This window comes from Heterodontus francisci, chromosome 11 (assembly GCF_036365525.1).
Source record: "Heterodontus francisci isolate sHetFra1 chromosome 11, sHetFra1.hap1, whole genome shotgun sequence".
Taxonomy (NCBI): Eukaryota; Metazoa; Chordata; class Chondrichthyes; order Heterodontiformes; family Heterodontidae; genus Heterodontus; species Heterodontus francisci.
In genome coordinates, this window is record NC_090381.1 from 21,775,356 (window position 1) to 21,800,439 (window position 25,084).

At 43.7% G+C, this 25,084-nt stretch overlaps 1 protein-coding gene across 6 annotated transcripts in view; it reads left to right on the forward strand.

Moving 5' to 3' along the window:
* The window catches only part of LOC137375132 (histone deacetylase complex subunit SAP130-like), a 72,322-nt gene that overhangs the window by 6,600 nt on the left and 40,638 nt on the right, over nucleotides 1–25,084 (forward strand). For all 6 annotated transcript variants that reach the window (XM_068041795.1, XM_068041797.1, XM_068041796.1 and 3 more), the window contains exons 2-10: nucleotides 4,270–4,396; nucleotides 11,324–11,574; nucleotides 14,603–14,770; nucleotides 14,917–15,049; nucleotides 15,856–15,983; nucleotides 17,135–17,259; nucleotides 18,608–18,758; nucleotides 21,496–21,586; nucleotides 24,332–24,436. In XM_068041795.1, the coding sequence (XP_067897896.1) occupies nucleotides 4,270–4,396; nucleotides 11,324–11,574; nucleotides 14,603–14,770; nucleotides 14,917–15,049; nucleotides 15,856–15,983; nucleotides 17,135–17,259; nucleotides 18,608–18,758; nucleotides 21,496–21,586; nucleotides 24,332–24,436 (1,279 nt within the window). The remainder of the gene's footprint in view (nucleotides 1–4,269; nucleotides 4,397–11,323; nucleotides 11,575–14,602; nucleotides 14,771–14,916; nucleotides 15,050–15,855; nucleotides 15,984–17,134; nucleotides 17,260–18,607; nucleotides 18,759–21,495; nucleotides 21,587–24,331; nucleotides 24,437–25,084) is intronic.

Sequence of the window (25,084 nt, forward strand, 5' to 3'; positions counted from 1 at the left end):
GGTATCGTGCTTCTTGAGTGTTGTTAGAACTGCACTCATCCAGGCAAGTGGAGAGTATTCCATCACACTCCTGACTTGTGCCTTGTAGATGGTAGTCAGGAGGTGGGTTACTCTCTGCAGAATTCCCAGCCTCTGGCCCCTTGTAGCCACTGTATTTATATGGCTGGTCCAATTAAGTTTCTGGTTAATGGTAATCTTCAGGATGTTAACATTGGGGGATTCAGCGATGGTAATGCCGTTGAATGTCAAGGGAAAATGCTCTTGATGCTCGTTGCCCAGCACTTAAGTGGCGTGAATGTTGCTTGCCACTTGCCACTGGATGTTGTCCAGGTCTTGCTGCATACGGGCATGGACTGCTTCAGTATCTGAGGAGTTGTGAATGGTACTGAACATTGTGCAACCATCATGCGAGCATCCCACTTTTGGCCTTATGTTGGAGGAAAGGTCATTGATGAAGCAGCCAAAGATGGTTGAGCCTAGGAAACTGCCCTGAGGAACTCCTGCTGTGATGTCCTGGAGCTTAGATGATTGGCCTCCAACAACCACAAACATCTTCCTTTGTGCTAGGTGTGATTCCAGCCAGCAGAAGGTCTCCCCCGATTCCCATCGACTTCAATTTTGTTAGGGCTCCTAATGCCACACTCGGTCGAATGCTGCCTTGATGTCAAGGGCAGTCATTCTCACCTCACCTCTGGAATTCAGCTGTTTTGTCCATGTTTGGACCAAGGTTGTAATGGGTTCTGGAGCTGAATGCCCCTGGCAGAACCCAAATTAAGCAGCAGTGCGCAGGTTATTGCTGAGTAAAGTCTGCTTGATAGCACTGTCGATGACACCTTCCATCACTTTGCTGATTGAGGGCATAAGAACATAAGAAATTGGAGGAGGAGTAGGCCATTCAACCCCTCGAGCCTGCTCTACCATTCAGTACGATCATGACATCTGATTGTGGCCTTAACTCCATTTTCTAGCCTGTCCCCATAACCCTTGACTCCCTTGTAGAACAAAAATCTGTTTAACTCAGCCTTGAATATATTCAACGGCACAGCCTCCACTGCTCACTGGGGAAGAGTATTCCAAACATTAACGACCTCTTTAAAAAATCTAATCTAGATTTAATCTAGCCAATCTTCTATCCATGCCAATATGTTACCCCCTACACCATGAGCTTTTATTTTCTGCAATAATCTTTGATGTGGCACCTTATCAAATGCCTTCTGGAGATCCAAGTGCAGTATATCCACAGTTCCCCTTTATCCACAGCACATGTAACTTCCTCAAAGAACTCCAATAAATTGGTTAAACATATTTTCGCAAAACCATGTTGACTGTGCCTGATTACCTTGAATTTTTTAAGTGCCCTGCTATAACGTCTTTAATAGCTTCTAACATTTTCCCTAAGCCCGATGTTAAGCTATCTGGCCTGTAGTTTCCTGCTTTCTGTCTCCTTTCCTTTTTGAATAAAGGATTTACATTCACTATTTTCCAATCTAATGGAACCTTCCCCCAATCTAGGGAATTTTGGAAAATTAAAACCAATGCATCAACTATCTCACCAGCCACTACTTTTAAGACCCTAGGATGAAGTCCACCAGGACCCGGGGGCATGTCAGCCGCAGCTCCAACAATTTGCTCAGTACCACTTCCCTGGTGATTGTATTTTTCTTGAGTTCCTCCCTTCCTTCCATTTCCTGTTTTGCGTCTAATTCTGGGATGTTACTTGTATCCTCTATAGTGAAGACTGATGCAAAATACCTGTTCAAATCGTCTGCCGTCTCCTTATTTTCCATTATTAATTCCCCAGACTCACTTTCTATAGGCCCAATGCTCACTTTAATTAAGAGCAAAATACTGTCGATGCTGGAACTCTGAAATGAGAACAGAAAGTACTGGCAATACTCAGCAGCATCTGGAGAGAGAAACAGAATTAACATTTCAAGTTTGCGACCCTTCATCAGAACTGGCAAAAGTTAGAAATGTAACGTTCTTTGAGCAACGGGGAGGGAAGTAGAACAAGAAGGAAGGACTGTGATAGGACGGAGGGAGGAAGAGGTTAAATGGTAGATGTCATGGAACAGAATGCGAATGGAGTGCTATATAGTTGTAGTGAAAGACGAATTGTGAGTTCAGATATGGTGCTAATGGCAGGATAATGAACAATATGAAAGCCAAAACATGAAAAATAAGTTTAAGATTAGCACATGGTTAAAAAATAAATAAAATTTAAAAAGAATATATTAACTCATTTTTAATATCTAAGAAACTCTTGCTATCTGTCTTTATATTTCTAGCTAGCATCCGTGTAGTCCTGTGTGGTGGTAGCTTCACCAGGTTGGCATCTCATTTTTCGGTATGTCTGGTGCTGCTCCTGGCCTGCTTTCCTGCACTCCTCACTTTACCAGGGTTGGTCCCCTTGCTTGATGGTAGTGGTTGAGTGAGGAATATACTAGGCCATGAGTGTACAGAATGCAGCATAGCAAGAGGTCGTCCAGTCTGTTTTGCCTGTGATCGGTCTTTGAAAGAGTTGACCAATTTTGTCCCACACCTCAGCATTTTCCGATAATGTTACAAATTTGAAGTACATATCCAATTGTCTTTTAAATATTCCAGTGGAATCTAATTCCGCTATCTTATTGGGTAGCGCATTTCAGATTTTAACCCTCTGTGAAAGTATTCCTCCTCATTTCTGCTCTAGTTCTTTTGCCAATTATTTTAAGTCCATGACCTCTGGTTACTGACCTAATTGCCAGAGGAAACAGTTTCTCTCTATCTATTCTACCAAAACCCCTCATAAAGCGGCGCAGTGGTTAGCACCGCAGCCTCACAGCTCCAGGGACCCGGGTTCAATTCTGGGTACTGCCTGTGCGGAGTTTGCAAGTTCTCCCTGTGACCGCGTGGGTTTTCGCCGGGTGCTCCGGTTTCCTCCCACCGCCAAAGACTTGCAGGTGATAGGTAAATTGGCTATTGTAAATTGCCCCTAGTATAGGTAGGTGGTAGGGAATATGGGATTAATGTAGGGTTAGTATAAATGGGTGGTTGATGGTCGGCACAGACTCGGTGGGCCGAAGAGCCTGTTTCAGTGCTGTATCTCTAAATAAATAAAATAAAATTTTGAACACCCCTATTAATTCTCCCCTTAACATTCTCTGCTGCAAGGAGAATAATCCTAGCTTTCTCTCTCCACATAACCAAAGTGCATCATCTTGGTAAACCTCCTCTGCCCCTCTCTAAGGCCTTGACATCCTTCCTGAAGTGTGGTGCGCAGAATTTATAAAGGTTTAGCTTGAATTCCTTATTTTTATGTTCAAAATTCAATTGTAGCAGGGGTGATGGACTTCTGTTAAGCAGAGAAACTGAGATTGTTCTCCTTAGAGCAGAGACGGTTAGAGGGAGAATTATTGATAGACTAGATGGAGAGGAACTGTCTCCACTGGCAGGAGGATCAGTAACCAGAGGGCACAGATTTAAGGTAATTGGTAAAAGAACCAAGGGGAAATGAAATTTTTCATGCAGTTTTGATCTGGTATGCATTGCCTGAAACGGTGGTGGAAGCAGATATAAAAGCAACATTCAGAAGGAAATTGGATAGATACTTGAATAGGAGAAATTTGCAGCACTATAAGCTAAGAGCAGTGTGGGACTCATTGAATTATTCTTTCAAGGAGCAGGCTCAGACCCAGTGGGCTGACTGGCCTCCTCTTGTGCTGCTTGGTTCCATGATGTAGTTAGTCCCTGAGACTCTAGAATGCAGTGTGCAGTCCACAAAAACTGAGCTTTTGGATGCCTCTGCACTAAAAAGGGACAACGCTGTATAATGAAACCTCACTGATTTTCATCCGTGAAGCTGAACTGAGCATTGCATTTCATCCTTGGATAGTTTCCTTAAAGATGGAAAATTTTCTGAATGTTTTGCAACAGTGTGTGCCTTACAGAGTGAACAGCCTTGAGAAGAGAGAGCAATGTGATGTACCTTTGGCGCTTTCCACGACCAGTGGGCACCGCAGGGAATAGTGTGTCTGGTAGACTCGGGCAATAAAAATGTGATTTAGATTGAGTTTTGTTCAAACTAGCCATGTCTAAATTTATACTATTATTTAGAATCATAGAATGATACAGCATAGTAAGCCGTCATTCGGGCCATCGTATTTTGCTGACTCTTTGAAAGTTTTGCCTCCTGAACAGAAAAAGGGAGGCATTTGCAGAACTTGTTGGTGACACTGGGGTGACTGCTGTTTCTTTCTGTGTAACTACCTCGTTGCTGTTTTATTCCAGGATCCAATGAGCACCCAGCAGTTCCCACGGCCTGGTGTGTCTGCGTTAGGCCTGGGAGCAGGCCAGCCTTCCATCACCAGCATGCAGAACAGCAGCGGTCCAGGGGCACCAGGCAACACCGTAACAGGTAAATGGAAACCTGTCCCTCATTAGTCTCTATGTAAATTAAATGAATTTGTGGTTAAGGGCTTGGCATGCAAGCATTATGCTGGCACTTTCTAATGTTACTCAAACATCCTTTGATGTGAGGTGACTTAAGTGGGTAAATATGGGCAGCTGTTTAGCGCAGAGAAATGCCTCATAAGCAGAAAGAAGGTGGATGAACTGCTAATCTGTGCAGACTTATAGGTTTCTTTTTACAATTTCAGTTGAATTGAAGCCTTAAATTGACACATACAAAGCCTGTCAACATCTGAAACAGGAAGGGTTGACATGTTAAACAGTATGCTAAATCCTTACCAATCCTCGGTCCGAAACCCTAACTCTTCTTTCTTTATGGATCCTGATGCATAAACTGCATGTTTCCACAATTTTCAGTGTTTAAATTGAGCTTCAGTATTGTTTCTTTGTATCTGTGCTGGATAAATATTTGAATAGGATTGAGAATAAAGGGATGAGTGTGCACTGTATTAAAGGAGCTTTATGGATCATGATGGTTCCTGTGCTGGGAGTGGGGCAGGGCTGGGATTCCCATCTGGAGGACAGCTCACCTAAATGGAACCACGGAGACCAAGGGGAATGGATGGTTATTCTGGAGTTTTGCTTCAACATTTGGGGATCGTGGTGTATTAGTGGAGAACTTTTATTGAATGCAATCGCAACTTGCATTTATTTAGTGCCTTGAATATAGTAAAACATCTGAATGTGCTTCACAGGAGCATTATCAGTCAAATTGTAGGATGTGCAAGAGGCCAGAATTGGAGGAGTGCAGAAATCCCAGAGGCTTGTAGGGCTTTAGGAGGTTACAGAGATGGGGAGAATTGGGGCCATGGAGAGATTTGAACACAAGGATGAAAATTTTAAAATCAAGTTGTTTCCAGACTGGAAGCCAAAGTAGATCAATGAGCACAAGGGTGATGGGTAAGCAAGACTTGGTGCAAATTAAGATACAGGCAGCAGAGTTTTGGATGAGCTCAAGTTTTAACTTGATTGTACATGTATGTGAGAGGAGGAAGCCATATCTTGTTCCATGCATTCCTGTTTTCCTACCTTGACAACCAACTCGTGTAACTGTAACCAATCGACAAGTACATGATGGTAGATATCAATCATGGATGCTGGACTAGTAGAGTAGTGGTTATAGCATTGGACTGGCAACCTGGAGAGTTCAAATGCCACCATGACAAGTTGCGAGCAAGCCACTGTTGTCAGAGCAGGCAAAGTTTCCCACATCCCAAGCACGAGTGAGTAGAAGTACCCTCGAATTTTACTCCTTTGTTGATTTCTGCTTGGCTCAGCAGTAACATTCTGGCCTGAGTCAGAAAGTTGAGCTCAAGACCACTTCAGAACTTGAGCGCATAATCCAGGCTGATATTTTAATGTAGTACTGAATAAGTGGTGCATTGTTGGAGGGGGCTGACTTCAGTGCAGTGCTGAGTGAGTGCTGCATTGTCAGAGGGGCTGTCTTTCACACAAGGTGTTAGGACTGTGTATTTGGTTGGATGCAAGAGGTCTGCATGGCACATTTTCAGAGGAGAGCAAGAAGTTTTCTGGCCAAAATCTTTCCCCTAAGCAATGCCCAAAACAGATTAACTAAGACCTTGCTGTGTGCAAATTGGCTGCCTGCATAAGTGACTACACTTCAAATTCATTGTGTTTAAAGTGCGTTGACGCATCCCAAGGACATAATAGGTGCTATAGTAATGCACATCCTTTCAGTTGGTGTGTTTCATTAACCATCTGTTGGCTAATCTGAGCCTCTGCCGGGGGAGGGAATGGGTGGCAATGCGAGTGAGATTGCTCAGAAGCAGACTGCAGCTGCACAGTTTGCATCAATGCAACCTCTCTGCTTCATTCCTGGACTCAACCAGGCATAGATGGCAATGGCTTATGCAATGCTATCTCTGAATTCAGAAACTTTCTAAATTCAGTGTCCTTAGGTTGGGGAGCATGAGAATCTGAGTCCTTTGAAACATTCCTCCCACAAGCCAAAAGACTTACTTGCAGGTTGGTAGGTAAATTGGCCATTAGAAATTGCTCCTAGTATAGGTAGGTGGTAGGGAAATATAGGGACGGGTGGGGATGTGGTAGGAATATGGGATTAGTGTAGGATTAGTATAAATGGGTGGTTGATGGTCGGCACGGACTAGGTGGGCCAAAGGGCCTGTTTCAGTGCTGTATCTCTAAATAAAAAAATAAAATAATAATAAAAGTAAAAGAATTGTTATAAAAGCAAAATACTGCAGATGCTGAAAATCTGAAATAAAACCAAAAAGTGCTGGAAATACTCAGCAGGTCTGGCAGAATCTGTGGAGATGAAAGGTCACTGACCTGAAACGTTAACTTTGCTTCTCTCTCCACAGATGCTGCCAGACCTGCTGAGTATTTCCAGCACTTTTTGGTTTTATCAAAGAATTGTTATTTCAATTAGAACATAATTAGTATCCTTGCTTTGGTTTATAAAGCTCTGCATTTAATGCTTTAAGAATATTTTTATTTCTCTAGTAATAGGGAGAGTGCCCTACTAGATCCTACATTATATTCAGATGGACCCCTGGTAAAACTCTAATGTATTAAGAGGCTTGTTTATAGCATGAATCACACTTTAAGCATGTCCCAGTGCGTGCAAATCTCTCTTTTTTTTTCCTAACTGTTAATTAAAGCATGCTATTTGAAACCTCCAAGGTTTTAGATAGGCTGACTTGGTCACTGGAGGAAGCTTTGTCCTGGCCAACATGTATCCCTCAACAAACAGCACAAAAACAGGTTATCTGTTCATTATCACATTGCTGTTTGTGGAGCTCACTGTGTACAATTTGGCTGCCACATTCCCTACTTTATAACAATGACTACACTTCACTAAATGTGCTTAATTAGCTGCAGACTGCTTTGGGAGGTTAAAAGGTGCTGTATAAATGCAACTTTTTTTTTTGATGTGTTGAGAGTTGTAGAGGTGAAATCCCTGGAATCATCATTTTTTAAGTTCATTCATGGGATGTGGATGACGCAGGCCAGGCCAGCATTTATTGCTCATCCCAATTGCCCTTGAGAAGGTGGTGGTGAGCTGCCTTCTTGAACCGCTGCAGTCCATTTGGGGTAGGTATACCCACAGTGCTGTTAGGAAGGGAGTTTTTGACCCAGCGACAGTGAAGGAACGGCGATATAGTTCCAAATCAGGATGGTGTGTGACTTGGAGGGGAACTTGCAGGTGGTGGTGTTCCCACGTATTTGCTGCCCTTGTCCTTCTAGTTGGTAGAGGTCGCAGGTTTGGAAGGTGCTGTCTAAGGAGCCTTGGTGCATTTCTGCAGTGCATCTTGTAGATGGTACACACTGCTGCCACTGTGCGTCGGTGGTGGAGGGAGTGAATGTTTGTAGATGGGGTGCCAATCAAGCGGGCTGCTTTGTCCTGGATGGCGTCGAGCTTCTTGAGTGTTGGAGCTGCACCCATCCGGGCAAGTGGAGAGTATTCCATCACACTCCTGACTTGTGCCTTGTAGATGGTGGACAGGCTTTGGGGAGTCAGGAGGTGAGTTACTCTCCTCAGGATTCCTAACCTCTGACCTGCTCTTGTAGCCACAGTATTTATATGGCTACTCGAGTTCAGTGTATAATGATTGGCACGATGGGAGGATAAACTAAGGTGGGCTGAATGCGAATCCCTGGTCTTAGTTATCCTGTAGTTGAAAGGAGAGCAGTAACGTCACTCCGTGGATTGATTTCTTCATCTAAACCCTGGAAACTGGTGGGTGCGGTTATATTATGGATTTGCAATTCGCATAGACCCGTAATCTAGAGAATGAGTTCAGATCCCAGGGTGAGAATTTGAACTCTGTCTTAACAGCTTTTTATTTCCACATTTTTTTTTAATCAGTGAAAGTGACTGTGAAACTGTTGGATTGTTCACGATCAGCTGTTTCACTAATGTCCTGTAGGGAAGGAAGCCTGAGGATATCACAGCTGTGCTGAAGGAGGGCACTATGGAGGACTCGAGCAGTAAGGCAATATGGGCAGAACTCAGAAATAGGAAGGGTGCGGTAACAATGTTGGGGCTGTACTACAGGCCTCCCAACAGAGAGCGTGAGATAGAGGTACAAATATGTAAACAGATTATGGAAAGATGTAGGAGCAACAGGGTGGTGGTGATAGGAGATTTTAATTTTCCCAACATTGACTGGGATTCACTTAGTGTTAGAGGTCCAGATGGAGCAGAATTTGTAAGGAGCATCCAGGAGGCTTTTCTAGAGCAGTATGTAAATAGTCCAACTCGGGAAGGGGCCACACTGGACCTGGTGTTGGGGAATGAGCCCGGCCAGGTGGTTGAAGTTTCAGTAGGGGACTACTTTGGGAATAGTGATCACAATTCCGTAAGTTTTAGAATACTCATGGACAAAGACGAGAGTGGTCCCAAAGGAAGAGTGCTAAATTGGGGGAAGGCCAACTATACCAAAATTCGGCAGGAGCTGGGGAATGTAGATTGGGAGCAGCTGTTTGAAGGTAAATCCACATGTGATATGTGGGAGGCTTTTAAAGAGAGGTTGATTAGCGTGCAGGAGAGACATGTTCCTGTGAAAATGAGGGATAGAAATGGCAAGATTAGGGAACCATGGATGACAGGTGAAATTGTGAGACTAGCTAAGAGGAAAAAGGAAGCATACATAAGGACTAGGCGGCTGAAGAAAGACGAAACTTTGAAAGAATATCGGGAATGTAGGACCAATCTGAAACGAGGAATTAAGAGGGCTAAAAGGGGTCATGAAATATCTTTAGCAAACCGGGTTAAGGAAAATCCCAAAGCCTTTTATTCATATATAAGGAGCAAGAGGGTAACTAGAGAAAGGATTGGCCCACTCAAGGACAAAGGAGGAAAGTTATGCATGGAGTCAGAGAAAATGGGTGAGATTCTAAATGAGTACTTTGCATCGGTATTCACCGAGGAGAGGGACATGACGGATGTTGAGGTTAGGGACAGATGTTTGATTACTCTAGGTCAAGTCGGCATAAGGAGGGAGGAAGTGTTGGGTATTCTAAAAGGCATTAAGGTGGACAAGTCCCCAGGTCCGGATGGGATCTATCCCAGGTTACTGAGGGAAGCGAGAGAGGAAATAGCTGGGGCCTTAACAGATATCTTTGCAGCATCCTTAAACACGGGTGAGGTCCCGGAGGACTGGAGAATTGCTAATGTTGTCCCCTTGTTTAAGAAGGGTAGCAGGGAAAATCCAGGTAATTATAGACCGGTGAGCCTGACGTCAGTGGTAGGGAAGCTGCTGGAGAAGATACTGAGGGATAGGATCTATTCCCATTTGGAAGAAAATGGGCTTATCAGTGATAGGCAACATGGTTTTGTGCAGGGAAGGTCATGCCTTACCAACTTAATAGAATTCTTTGAGGAAGTGACAAAGTTGATTGATGAGGGAAGGGCTGTAGATGTCATATACATAGACTTCAGTAAGGCGTTTGATAAGGTTCCCCATGGTAGGCTGATGGAGAAAGTGAAGTCGCATGGGGTCCAAGGTGTACTAGCTAGATGGATAAAGAACTGGCTGGGCAACAGGAGACAGAGAGTAGCAGTGGAAGGGAGATTCTCAAAATGGAGACGTGTGACCAGTGGTGTTCCACAGGGATCCGTGCTGGGACCACTGTTTGTGATATACATCAATGATTTGGAGGAAAGTATAGGTGGTCTGATTAGCAAGTTTGCAGACGACACTAAGATTGGTGGAGTAGCAGATAGTGAAGGGGACTGTCAGAGAATACAGCAGAATATAAATAGATTGGAGAGTTGGGCAGAAAAATGGCAGATGGAGTTCAATCAGGGCAAATGCGAGGTGATGCATTTTGGAAGATCCAATTCAAGAGTGAATTATACAGTAAATGGAAAAGTCCTGGGGAAAATTGATGTACAGAGAGATTTGGGTGTTCAGGTCCATTGTTCCCTGAAGGTGGCAACGCAGGTCAATAGAGTGGTCAAGAAGGCATACGGCATGCTTTCCTTCATCGGACGGGGTATTGAGTACAAGAGTTGGCAGGTCATGTTACAGTTGTATAAGACTTTGGTTCGGCCACATTTGGAATACTGCGTGCAGTTCTGGTCGCCACATTACCAAAAGGATGTAGATGCTTTGGAGAGGGTGCAGAGGAGGTTCACCAGGATGTTGCCTGGTATGGCGGGCGCTAGCTATGAAGAGAGGTTGAGCAGATTAGGATTATTTTCATTAGAAAGACAGAGGTTGAGGGGGGACCTGATTGAGGTGTACAAAATCATGAGAGGTATAGACAGGGTGGATAGCAAGAAGCTTTTTCCCAGAGTGGGGGATTCAATTACTAGGGGTCACGAGTTCAAAGTGAGAGGGGATAAGTTTAGGGGGGATATGCGTGGAAAGTTCTTTACGCAGAGGGTGGTGGGTGCCTGGAACGCGTTGCCAGTGGAGGTGGTAGATGCGGGCACGATAGCGTCTTTTAAGATGTATCTAGACAGATACATGAATGGGCAGGAAGCAAAGAGATACAGACCCTTAGAAAATAGGCGACATGTTTAGCTAGAGGATCTGGATCGGCGCAGGCTTGGAGGGCCGAAGGGCCTGTTCCTGTGCTGTAATTTTCTTTGTTCTTTGTTCATCCTTACCAGGTGCGACCTACATGGTTGATTTTTATAACTGATGTCTGAAGTGGCCTAGCAAGTCACCCGGTCATTTCAAGAAGACAAGCGACCACCACCACCTCAGGACAACTCAAATTATGTGATAAATGCCAGTCTTGCTGCATCTCAATTGGAATTATTTTTTAAAACTGGTGCAAGGGGTCATTTCTAAAAAGTGGGTATAAAGTTGGGGTCATTGAAGTTGGCTACTTGACAATAGTTTACTGTATGGATTCATCATTTTCTGTTTACTTCTAGCTGCCAGTGAGGAGATGAATCGGGATTTGGAACATTTGCCTCGTGAACATTCTAACCCTATATCTTCACTGCCATTCCGAGATGAGAAGCAGGAGACTGTGGTAGTTCGGCCTTACCCACAGGTGCAGACTCATGCGCAGTCACTATCAACAGCCCATATGCAGCAGCCTGGGGTGCCTGTAACTCTGGGTGCTCCTCCCACGCATCTAGCACAGGCCACTCAGCTTTCCTTCCCAGAAGGACTAATGAAGGTATGCAGACTTTTTTTAAGTCATTAACAGAACCCTCTAGGTTTTCTGATCCAGGTCCAGGAAGAATGGCCATGTGACCTTGAACATGCAACTGAGAAGGATTTGAGACTGGTAACAACCATGCTCCTGTTTACTGCCAGTGTTTTATTCATCATTGCATCAGCGCATCTCAGGTATTTTTATTTCACTGTCAGCAGCATTCCATTTTGGGATGTGACGGCGCTATGGTTGTCTGACCAGCATTCTGCAACTGGTTATTATTTCTCCTTACTTATTGGGGCTTAGAGAGTTAACTAATCTGGACAAGTTGAACCTACTTGGCTTGTACACACTTATGTTTTGGATGATTTAGGGGTGATCTAGTCAAGGTGTTTTAAACTAATAGGATTCCATGTTGTATATACAAAGAAACAATTTCTTCTGGTGGGGGAGTCAAGGACAAGGGGGCATCACCTTCAAGTTAAAGCTAGGCCACTTAGAAGTGAAATCAGGAAACAATTCCTCACACACAGGTTAGTGGAAATCTGTAACTCTCCCTGCAAAGCTGTGGATGCCGGGGGACAGTTGGAACCTCCAAGACCGATCAATAGATTTTTCTTTAGTAAGTGCACTGAAGAATGTCGAACAAAAGCGGGTAAGTAGAGTTGAGATGCAGATCAGCTGTACTAAATGCATGGTGGAATAGGCTTGAGGGGCCGAATGCCCTCTTTGCCAAATGCACTTACAGACTCAGGATTGCTCCAAAGTCAACACACTTGGTAACATGTCATCTTTAAGTTCCAGCACCACCAAGCTTAGCACTGTAGCAGCAAGTAGTTGCAAAGCCTCTTGAGCTTGTGTGCCTTGCAAAAAATGGTGTGCTGGATGTGGGTTCTTTCCAGTCCTACAGTTTCAAGAAAGAATATGAAGCTGGTCTCATTATCCTGAGTGAAGTCAAATCACTAGTCCTTCAGCACTGAACACTGTCAGACTGGCTCAGTTATTTCAGAATGACTCATGCATCTCCTGGGATGTTGCTCATGGTGAGTCAAAGAATATGGCAACTCTTGGAAGCTTCTTTTTTCTCTGAATGATTCCAAATAGGAACTTGCTTTTTTTATTAGCAGTCGGAAAAGAATGACATTTTTGTGTGCTAGGGACACTTCTAAAGTGTAATTCATGCCATAAACGATTCTTTTAAGGTCGACTAGGACACAATCCCTGTTGGGATTTACTAACTTTGTGAGTTAAATGGTTCTGGTAGAGGAATCCATGACTTCACTAAGACATAGATATGCTTACTGCCGGACACCATAAAGAGAGAACTTGTATTTTGAGCCTTGTCAGTGTGTTTCAGTAAGAAGCGCGCTCTTATTTTAGTTCTCAACTAGGGCTATCCAGGTTCTTGGAGCCCAGCGTAACTATGCCAGCCCTATATTATTTCCAGCGATAAGTAAATGAAACCCGTAAAAATCTGACAGCTGGTTGCCACATAATAAATAACATTTGAAGTGCTTCTAATATGTTTTATATGAGAGGTATCCAGCATCTTTTAGAGTAGTGTTTGAGCTACTGCCAGAAAATGGTCTGCAATTTGGATTGAGCTGGTGTTTCCTCCCACAGTCATCTTGGGGAGGGAGAGAGATGGTGCTAGATTGCTGCTTTTTTTGTTGTTGATGCTGGTGGAAACTTGCTTGCACTCGCTGTGTTCCTTTCAGACCTGCCTCCCTTGTCTTGGTGGGGCAGACCCTGTAGTCTAAAATGCAGCTGCCCATATGTGGGCTCGCACATGCAAATTAGATTAAAATCCACTCTTGTTTGTTTCCTGCTGTTTGCCTTGATTGCATGCTGGAGCCACCTGTTTATAGCCAGTGATTAGCGTTCGCAGGTGGGTGGTGGGTGTCTCGGGAAGAATTCTCAAGGCACCTATTGTAGCTCTCGGAGGGTGGTTGTGTACAGGTACCCAGCTAAATTGGAAAGAAAATATTTTTCAGGCAGCTCTGTAGCTGCCTCCTTCCTCCCACTATGCTGGTCCTTGCGGTGCGGGGCCAGTCACAGCGGATCTTCACCGCACCCTCCCCCCCCACCCCCTGCCAGACTCCTCAGACTGGCTCACTCTCCATGTCTAAATGGTCCCAGGACCAAGAATCCTGCCTTGTTGACTATCCACCACCATCTCAAAACCCAGGCCATGCACGCCATATGTAGAATTCTACCTTTAAGACTCAATGAGCTATTTCTTCCTCCGGGTTATCATTTGGTCTAAAACCTTCATTAGCTATAACATAATTTGGTTTATTTCTCCTTTCGTATTATTCCTCCCTTTTTTTCCTATGGTGTAGCATCTCTGCCTCGACCCTGTAACTTTTCCTCTTGCACAATACTTGCCTGGCTGTCATGATGGGTATTGCAGCCAATTCTCATTCTGCTTTCACCTAGCATCACAAATTTGAGTTTTCCAACAGTAATCATTAATTTGTGTTGAGTGGGAACCTTGGTTTAATTTCCCCACCCCACCCAGTACTGGTGTACTCAGACCAGTTGTAGACCTCTATGACCAGCCAGGATAGTGGTAGACCAGGAGCCTGGGACCACCTTCCTCAATTTCGCACTTTACTGACTGAGCTTCTGAGAGCACCTCTCTGGATTTGTAATATTTCTACCTGTTTTTAACTAGGAAGTGCTGACCACATCAATGGGGGGCTGAGAAGATCTTCTGAACCTGACGGTGTGAAGGTGCTAATTTAATGCATTGCTCGATATGGTAACTTGACCACTGTCGAGCACTGATTCTTCCAAGCCAGTTCCTACATGATGGCATCAGCATTTGATTGAAATATCTTTTGAAGATTCACAATTAGCATTAACACATCTGTGACCCTTCTTGCATGTTCTGAGTCATGGCAGCTGCAGCAATGTCAGTCCCGCTCCCAAACACACACAGTTGTGAAAATTCCAAACGTGCTGAAATTTTGCCAGTTTATCCCAGCCGCAGAATTGCCATTTTTGCTTTTCTGCACAAAGTAAGTTTGTAGTTTTGTTTTCCCAGACAACACTGAAGCCGCCATTGCCCAGTCGGCCCATTGCTCCGGCTCCATCATCTGGCCTGGGACACCTGACTGTTCCTCCTAAGGTTTCAGGACATGTAACTGTTAGCATGGACACCAGCGTACCACAGGCCTCTGCAATCCCCGTGGCTACAATCAGCGGGCAGCAGGTAAGAGCACAAATCTCCTAATTGTTCCAGCCCTCAAACGCCAATTCACAGGTATGCCCTAACACTCCCTAAACAGGAACAAAATATTCATCCGGCGGTTGTCATTTCAGTTACTGTGTCTTGATTCTGGATTACCTCCTTCCCAGGGGCATCCCAACATCCCTCATCTGATGGGCACCAATGTGCAAATGTCAATCATCAGAAACTCTGTTCCTGCTTCACTCCATATTGGACCGCCCACAGCACAGACACAGATGTTCTCATCCCATGTGCCTAGAGGTAATGCAGTATATCTGGGCTCTGTGTGTATGTGTACATAAAATAGAACAAAGTTATGGCTAACATTGCAGATTTCCTTTCTTTCTGTTAAATATCCTTAAAGGGTGAACTGTTGCATTGTCCAACATACAACCTACAAATGGAATTTTCTGATGGCGTACTGCAGTGATTAATGCACAATCTCCATTTTTCCCTCTGAGCTCTTTTTTGGGTTGTGGATATTTTACTTCATTGTGTCTTGCACCATATCTTTCCACAAACCAACAAAACTGAGAACCCATCTAGGGCTGCATGTAGAGCCTGTACTCGACAGATTGCTGGAATAGCTTCTATCAATTTTGTAACGCTCATCAAACTTGTCATCTTGACTGTCTTGGTAGCACTGTTTTCAGGGTCTGGAGGCTGTGGGTTGAAGCCCCACTTCAAACTTGAGTGCATAAACTATGTTGACACTTGGGTGAAGTATTGAGGGAGTGCTGCATGTCAGAGGTGACAGCCTTGAATGAGAGGTTAAACTGAGGCCCCATCAGCTTGCACTGGTACCCAGGTAAATTGAAAAGAAATTATAGGTGGGCAATAAAGATCACATTGCATCATTCAAAAAGAAGTAGACTTATCTCCTGGTGCCCTGATCCACCTGCATCCCTCAACTAACACATTACCGATTAGCTGGTCATTCATTTTGTATGTTTGTGTGACCTCTGAATGAAAATAACTCCGAGCAGTCATTGCAGGTGAGGCCTTTTGGATACTTCTAAGATACTGATGTGGTGCAACTTTTTGAAATGTAACAATATCCTTCATAGGTGCAGCAGTAGCAGCAGCAATATCAAGTTCCAAAGTAACTACAGTCCTGCGTCCTGCTCCAGCACCATTACCAACAGCCGGCAATCCTCAGACTGGTGTGCAGCACTCTCTGCACCTGCCTATACAGGTAACCACTTAACTCTAAATAATGGGCCCCTTTTAAACCAAACCTTTATCCTGATGTAAGCTCTAGTGACATTAATTGCTGGTAGAATGAGTCTGATCTTACAGTTAAGCTTTTAAAGACACAAGTCTCTTCCTGTGGCTGTCTGTTGAATGTTAACTCTGGGATGAGGCATGATTCCTTACAACTTGATGTTGATAATCCCGAGCTGAGTTTTCTGTCATACACCTGGTTGATGGTCAAGAATGTCTTTTTTCACCTCATTACACCCACTGCTACAAGCCTTATCTACACTTTCATCAGCTGGAGGGTAGATTCCTGTGGTGCCCTCCTTCATTGGCTTCCCAACTCCACACTGTGCAATTTTCAACACATCAATATCCTCCTGCGCCAAGTTCTACATGACTCCTAACACTGCCCATGCCAAGCTTCATTGGCTTCCTATGGCCCAGTGGATTGAGTTGGGAAAAACCCTGAATTGTCTTTAACACCCCCACCCCCACTGCCCACCCCCCCCCCCCCCCCCCTCCCCCAAACTCTCCCCAAGAAACAAAAATCTATCCATTGTCTTGCTACACCTCATCTCTTCACTCCATTCCCACCTCTGGGTTCCAGTTTCCACTCTGCCTGATGCACCAATCCACTATCTCTCCTGAGATAGTGTTTCGCCCTGGATTGGATGTCTTGCTGGAGCCCTCTTTAGATGTGATTGACAGCAGGGGTAGTAGTGAACATGTCTGCTGCCTGGTTGCATCGTGTAGATTGGACAGCAGCTATTAAGGCATTCATTACCTGAGTGGCTCCTGTCTCTCAAACCAAAGGAAGACTTGTGTATATTAGAGTTATGATCTGGAATGCACTGCCTGAAAGGGCAGTGGAAGCAGATTCTGTAGTAACTTTCAAAAGAGAATTGGATATAAACTTGGAAAGGAAAAATTTGCAGGTCTGTGGGGAAAGTAGGAGAATGGGACTAATTAAATAGCTGTATCAAAGAGCCACCGCAGGCAATATGGATTGAATGACCTCCTGTGCTGTATGATTCTATAAATAGTTTACCTCACCTTACGCCAAGCTTGGACAGTTTGAGATGTTGTGACATTGCTTCAATAAATGCTGAAGTGTGTGAAGATTGAATCTTGCTTTTTGTTTCACAGTCTCGCCCTCCTTCGACTAGTTCTACAGCAATCCCTCCAGCAGTGGTAGCAACAGTATCTGCAACACGAGCCCAGTCTCCTGTCATCACAACAGCAGCAGCTCATGGGACAGATGTAGCACACAGGTAATTTTTAAAAAAATGTCAAGAAGGGATTTCTTATGTAATAGATCTGCATGGCAAAGGAAGAACTTGAGTTTATATAGTGCTCTTTACATCTTCAGGGTGTCCGTGCTTCACAGCCTTTGTACTATGCAGTAATTGGTATGTTACAGTGCTTGTATTGGAATACTGTGTTTCAGCTTGCTTGAAATGCCATCTCCTGCTTCCAGAAGACTGAGACTGTTGATGCTGGAGTCTGTCCAAAGTTTTGACACCCCACAAGAGAAATGAGTCTGGAAACACTAATAGGGTTCTCAGACTCATTCCTTCTCTGGCTGCTGAAACTTGGTTAGTGTTGTCATGAACAGCTCTGCCCCTCTAAATGTCAATGTCGAGTTTTTGGAAACTGACGATCTGACCTGTGACCAGTTTTGTGTACTTAAAATGCCGAATATTGTAACAAAGTTCTGAAAAATGTGCAGTATTGAACATCTGTTAGAATAAAGCCTCAAATTGTAGCATTCTTTATGAATTTGGTGGAGAAGTGTTCTTGCAGTCCTCGAAGGGTTGTAAAAATGTACAGCCTCACCTGCCGTTAGTGATTCTGAATGGGTCAATGTAGAGATATAGACTACTGTCTTGATCTGAGGATCTAACTGCCACAGTAATAACAGGCATGTATCATTGGTCACTGAATTTAATATAGCAGGTAACCTTTACTGCAATACTTAATTACTGTGCAAAACAAAATTACATCTATATACATCTAAGATCCCACTTAGAGTTCTGCGTTCAGTTCTGGCTGCTGCAGCTCAGGAAGGATATGTTAGCCTTGGATGGGCTGCAGCCCAGATTCACCAGACTGGTACTGGGGCTGAAAGGGTTAAATTATGAAGACCCGTTCCTGTAGTATAGATTAGGCTTGTATTCCCTTGAACGTAGGAGATGAAGGGTTGACCTATTTTAGGTGTTTAAAATGATTAAAGGATTTGTTAGGGTAGATAGAAACTATTTCCTCTGGTGGATGAATCTTGAACCAGGGGACATGACCTTAAAATTAGAGCTGGGTTATTGAGCGATGATGTCAGGAAGTATTTCTTTATACAAAGGGTCGTGGAAATCTGGAACTTTTCTCCCAAAAAAAACTTGTTGAGACTGGGGGGTCAGCTGAAAATGTCAAAACTGACAGATTTTTGTTAGGTAAGAGCATTAAGGGTTAAGAAACCAAGGCAGGTAGGAGTAGTTCAGATACATGATCTACTGGAATGGGAAAACAGGCTCGAGGGGCTGAATGGCTGACTCCTGTTCCTAAATTGGCATAGAATGTTATGCATGGGATCTCTTGTGTAATTTGTCATTTTCCTCCCTGTAGTAGACCAGCATTGACCATCCAACCTCACCCATCAGCTGCTACAATTAGCATCCAGCGCACTCAGCAACCCAGGGATACAGCAGCTAGAATCACATTGCCTTCCCACCCTGCGGTGGCTGCCCAGAAACCACAGCTCCACACCCTAACACAGGTAAAGAGCTCTACCACCACCTCCTCAATACGAGTTTACTGCACAAGGAGCTACCAGGAATAAGAACAGTCCTGATGCCCCCACCCAATTCCCCTTGAAACTCTTCCACTTGGATCCAAGATGAATTCTTCCAGAAATGAAATGTTTCTGTAATGTGGGAAATTTACTTTAGAGTCGGTCCATGTGTAATTTAACCAGAAGTCTGAAGGCCAGCTGACTTTGATGTCTTGTCCTTGACTGGGCCTTTTAAGTACAAACGAACAAAGAACAGTACAGCACAGGAACAGGCCATTCGGCCCTCCAAGCCTGCGCCGATCTTGATGCCTGCCTAAACTAACACTTTCTGCACTTCCGGGACCCATATCCCTCTATTCCCTTTCTATTCATGTATTTGTCAAGATGTCTCTCAAACATCGCTATTGTATCTGCTTCCACCACCTCTCCTGGCAGCAAGTTCCAGGCACTCACCACCCTCTGTGTATAAAAAAAAAAAAAAAACTTGCCTCGCACATCCCCTCTAAACTTTGCCCCTCGCACCTTAAACCTATGTCCCTTAGTAACTGACTCTTCCACCCTGGGAAAAAGCTTCTGACTATCCACTCTGTCCATGCCACTCATAACTTTGTAAACCTCAGTCATGTCGCCCCTCCACCTCTGTCGTTCCAGTGAAAACAATCCGATTTTCTCCAACCTCTCCTCATAGCTAATGCACTCCAGACCAGGCAACATCCTGGTAAACCTCCTCTGTACCCTCTCCAAAGCCTCCACATCCTTCTGGTAGTTTGGCGACCAGAATTACACGCAATATTCTAAGTGTGGCCTAACTAAGGTTCTGTACAGCTGCAACATGACTTGCCAATTTTTATACTCTATGCCCCGACCGATGAAGGCAAGCATGGCATTATGCCTTCTTGACTACCTTATCCACCTGTGTTGCCACTTTGTGACCTGTGGACCTGTATGCCCAGATCTCTCTGCCTGTCAATACTCCTAAGGGTTCTGCCATTTACTGTATACTTCCCACCTGCATTAGACCTTCCAAAATGCATTACCTCACATTTGTCCGAATTAAACTCCATCTGCCATTTCTCCGCCCAAGTCTCCAACCGATCTATATCCTGCTGTATCCTCTGACAATCCTCATCACTGTCCGCAACTCCACCAACCTTTGTGTCGTCCGCAAACTTACTAATCAGACCAGCTACATTTTCCTCCAAATCATTTATATATACTACAAACAGCAAAGGTCCCAGCACTGATCCCTGCGGAACACCACTAGTCACATCCCTCCATTCAGAAAAACACCTATCCACTGATACCCTCTGTCTTCTATGACCGAGCCAGTTCTGTATCCATCTTGCCAGCTCACTTCTGATCCCGTGTGACTTCACCTTTTGTACCAGTCTGCCATGCGGGACCTTGTCAAAGGCTTTACTAAAGTCCATACAGATAACATCCACTGCCCTTCCTTCATCAATCATCTTCGTCACTTCCTCAAAAAACTCAATCAAATTAGTAAGACACGACCTCCCCTTCACAAAACCATGCTGTCTCTCGCTAATAATTTCGTTTGTTTCCAAATGGGAGTAAATCCTGTCCCGAAGAATCCTCTCTAATAATTTCCCTACCACTGACATAAGGCTCACCGGCCTATAATTTCTTGGATTATCCTTGCCACCCTTCTTAAACAAAGGCACAACATTGGCTATTCTCCAGTCCTCTGGGACCTCACCTGTCGCCAATGAGGATGCAGATTTCTGTCAAGGCCCCAGCAATTTCTTCCCTTGCCTCCCTCAGTATTCTAGGGTAGATCCCATCAGGCCCTGGGGACTTATCTACCTTAATGCTTTGCAAGACACCCAACACCACCTCCTTTTCAAGTACCTTGAAATTATTTTCTTGCTTGTGAGCAAGTGAGACTATAATAAATGTTTTAAATTATAAATTAAATTTGCTTCATAAACTGAAGATCTTGGCATTAAGGCATAAATCTTTTGAGAACCATGTGCATTTAGTTTGGAATAGGCATCTAGTTCGGTGTGCATAAGCTGTTGTGCTGCATTTATATTACACACCACTTTGTTGAAGCAATTCTCTAATGCTTTTCCGAATGGAAACATTTGTAGGGCTGTGGGGAAAGAGCAAGAAGTGGGACTAATTGGATAGGCCTTTTGAAGAGCAAACGCAGGCATGATGTTGTGAATGGTCCCCTTCTGTGCTGTATGAATCTATGAATGCTGTTCGTAGTTCTCACGTGTAGGTGCTTCTTGTGCATATTTGTTGGACAGTTTCTGCAGCCCTGCAGTCACTCCTAACTCACTATTTGATTCTTCAGCCAGCATTGATCGCTTGCTCAATGGAATGGAAGGTTTATACAGATCAGCAATACCAGAAATTATTGATTTTTGCTGTTCAGAGCAGATATGCTTTAGCTGCACCTGTCTGGCAATGGCCAATGAACAATGCCACTGCAACTGCACTACCGTGTTGCTACTATTGGTAGAACTATAGCTTGTCAAACTGGCAACCATTAGGTGTTCATATAACAGAATCCCTGCAAATGCAAGATCTGGTTGAGCTGGCATAGAACTTTGGTTTTGTAGCTTGTTATATTTAGTATTTATCTCAAGATGGCTTCCTTCCGGTTGTCAGTCAGCCAGTGGAAATATAGCAGTTGAAACCAGAACTTGTAACATTTTCAGCCTCCAATACCAACAAGCCAGTTCTCTTTCAACAGAAAACAATGTTCAGTACCGGGACGCCAGTCGCTGCAGCTACTGTGGCACCCATACTCTCCACAAATTCAATCCCCTCTACCACAGGTCCGGGTGAGTACCTGGTTTCTGAAAAATGCTCATTGTACATGTGTGCTCTGCAGATTTGACTTTATACTGAGACACAGAGTAATTGACTGCTCTTTAAATGAAGTTACCCCGGATAAGATGTGAGAGAGGAGTGGAATATACTCAACTTTAACAGTCACATTGTGTGGCTTTGTGCATCTTAAATATATATATATATATATATATACTGAGACATTTAATGTAGTTACTGCCTTTTAGTTAAATTCAGGATTCAAAATTTCTAATCTTTACAGACCCAAAAGCAAAGCATCTCTGGACACATTTTAAAAAGTAGCCTTCTTGGGTGAGTTGAGTAAACAACAAAAGTGCAGGTACCTGCTAATACCTTCATCTTTATAGGACTTTCTTGAGATAGAGTTTCCTCAGCCTCAGTCAGGCTTTCCACCACATTACTTACTTTAACAGCTCTTATCAAAGTCACAAAAGATAAAAAGCATGTGACTGTGACAGGTAAACTATCCCTTCTTCTTGACCTGTCTGCAGCCTTTGACATAGCTAAGCACATCATCCTCCTCCAACTCCCCTCCACTGTCATCCACCTGGGTGAGGCTGCACTCACCTGGTTCCATTCTTAACTATCCAATTGTAGCCAGTATGAGTAGAAATTTCCTCTAATTAAATATTGGAAAGACCGAAGCCATTGTCCTCTGTCCCCGCTCCAAAATCCATTCCCTTGTTACCAACTCAATCCCTCTCCCTGGCAACTGTCTTTGCAACCTTATTGCCATATTTGACCCAAGACCAGCTATCTTATATCCATACTGTCACTATAATGACCTATTTTCACCTCCTGAATCAGCTCATCTGAAGGATTCTTCTATGCCTTTGTTATCTCTAGACTTGCTCATTCCAACGCACTCTTGGCTGGCCTCCTACAGTCTACCCTCCATGACCTTGAGGTCATCCAAAGCTCTACTGCTTCTGTCTTACTTGCACCCCTGTCTTCGCAGACCTATGTGGCTCCCAGCTAAGCAGTGCCTTGATTTTTAAAATTCTCATTTGTGTTTTCAAATCCCTCCACAGTCTTGCCCCTCCCTATCTCTCTCATCGTCTCCACACAATCCTCCGAGATATCTGCGCTCATCTAATTCTGGCCTCTTGAGCATTCCTGAGTTTAATCACTCCACCATTTGTGGCTGTGCCTTCAGTTGCCTAGGTCCTAAGCTCTGGAATTCCCTCCCTACACCTCTCCACCTCTTTCTTCCTTTTAGACGCTCCTTAAAACCTACCTGTTGAACCAAGCTTTTGGTCATCTGCCCTAATATCTTTTTATCTGGCTTGATGTAAAATTTTACTTTAAATGCTCCTCTGAAGCGCCTTGGGAGGCTTTATTACGTTAAAGACAGTATATCGATACAAGTTGTTGTGGTGCTGCTGATAGGTACTTCCAACACTGACAATAACTGAATGTAAAAATAACTTCAGTGGCCCACAGAAGAAGAATCCCACTTGTCAGTTGATGGTACCCATCACCCTTTAGAACTTTCCAATTAATTTGTTTTCTCAAGTCATGAAGTGGCAAAGAAGCACTGACTAAAATGTCATTTGGAAGAGTAGATATGTAACTTTATCATTGAACAAATTGACTGGCACCTGGAATACGACTGGGGAGGATTACAGCCTGGATAATGGGGTTTCGAAACATATGTCTGGGTCCAGTATATTGATCATTACTTCAAGGCTTCACGGATTGCTTACAATGGTATGAGTGTTCTGCCAAGGATTTGCAACTGAACAGTTTCTGATTTGTCAGTTCATTTGGGTAAAGGAGGAAATTGAGGTCAGCATGGCCAGATGCCAGTGATGAGATCTGGGTAGGGATTGAAACCTTAATCTTCTGAAGCTGAATGTTAAACTGCTGTAAAAGTCCTGGTAGCTGGGATTCTTACCTGCCCTCCTTGTTTATATGAAATCACTTCAGTTACAGAGCAGTTTCATGGCTTTGGGTGGTGAAGCTGCTGTTTTAATTTGTGGGTCAAAGTTGATGCTGTTTCTGCCCTTGTGAGACGGGGCAGGAAGCACAAGTAGAACATGAGTGAGCCTCAACCAAGACAGTAGGTAGGAAAGACTAGAATCCCAGTGAATGCTCATATCCAAAATGTGTTTTTTTTTCAATTATATATAGCGATTGACTTATTCATATCAAGTATTGTCTCTGTTTTAATTTTAATTTCAGCACTTGGATTCTCTAGCTGTATCTTTTGCTGGATAACTTATTGGGTTTTTGAAAAGTAGCTGGATACGGTTGTGAAAGAGGGAAAGGACAGCATTCAGATTGGTCCTTCTATGATCTTAGGACTTTTTTTTGGGTGAAATACAGTTAATTGGCTAGAATAATGCTTGGCTGATATTCTGCAGTGTCTTTTGCTTAAATTATCTTTGCAATGCAGCAAGTATTTGGGTTTTCCTATGTTGCAACCGAAACAGTCAGTATGAGGTTACAATAAGGAAACAATGCGAGAAAATCAAAACACTATCCATTCATATTTTTTAAAACTGCCTTTTGTAATAGATTTTTTTCTGTTAAAAGGATAAGACGAGAAAGTTGGGAAAAGTTCAATTCTTTTCCCATTTGATATATTTGTGCCTCAAGTGGATCTGGTTTCCGTTCTCATCTGAGACTTTGTCGTATTTGGGAATAGATGTCATTGGTTGTCTGCTGGCTTTCCTAATATTTTCTCCATTTTCCATCCTGCTTTTCCTTTACAGGTGCAGTTTCCCATGCTCAAGTGGCAAGCAGTACAATTGTTAACATGACAATGGCCTCTCACACACCGCATGCTCCAGTAGTCACCACTTCTACTATTCCTGTTGGTGAGTTAAAGCAAACGGCGCAACTCCCAAATTGAAATGGAAAGGGCAACACTGTAGCAAACCCTGACCTCCAATTGAAAGGAATCTGATTCAAATTCGAGGCTGGGGTTGTATTACGATAACCGGTCGCACATGAACTTCAGGTTCCCATTTGGGATGCTGAGTTGACTTGTGGTGGCAGAGCTGTACCTCCAGAGAGAGGTGGAGTAATGTTCTGAAGGAGACTCTCAAAATCCTTCCCTTACCATTCAGTGAAAATTGTATTAATGGCTTCCCTGGAATGGTCTTACTGTATAAGTGGATTTGTGATCCGACAAGAAGATAAAGTAAAATTGCAGGGAAAATTAACTGCTTCACCTACCAGTAAGAAGGTGTAAAAACATAGAACATTTATGGCACAGAAGGTGGACATTTGGCCTATCACGAGCTATCAAGTTTAAACCCACTTGCTAACTCTTGGTCTGTAGCCCTGTAAGTTAGGGCACCTCAAGTGCATATGCAAATATTTTTTTTAAATGCACAGAGGGTTTCTGCCTCTACTGCCCTTTCAGGCAGTGCGTTCCAGATTCCCACCAACCTCTGGTTAAAAAAATTATTCCTCAGTTCCCCTCTAATCCTGCCAATTAGTTTAAATCTATAGCCCCTGGT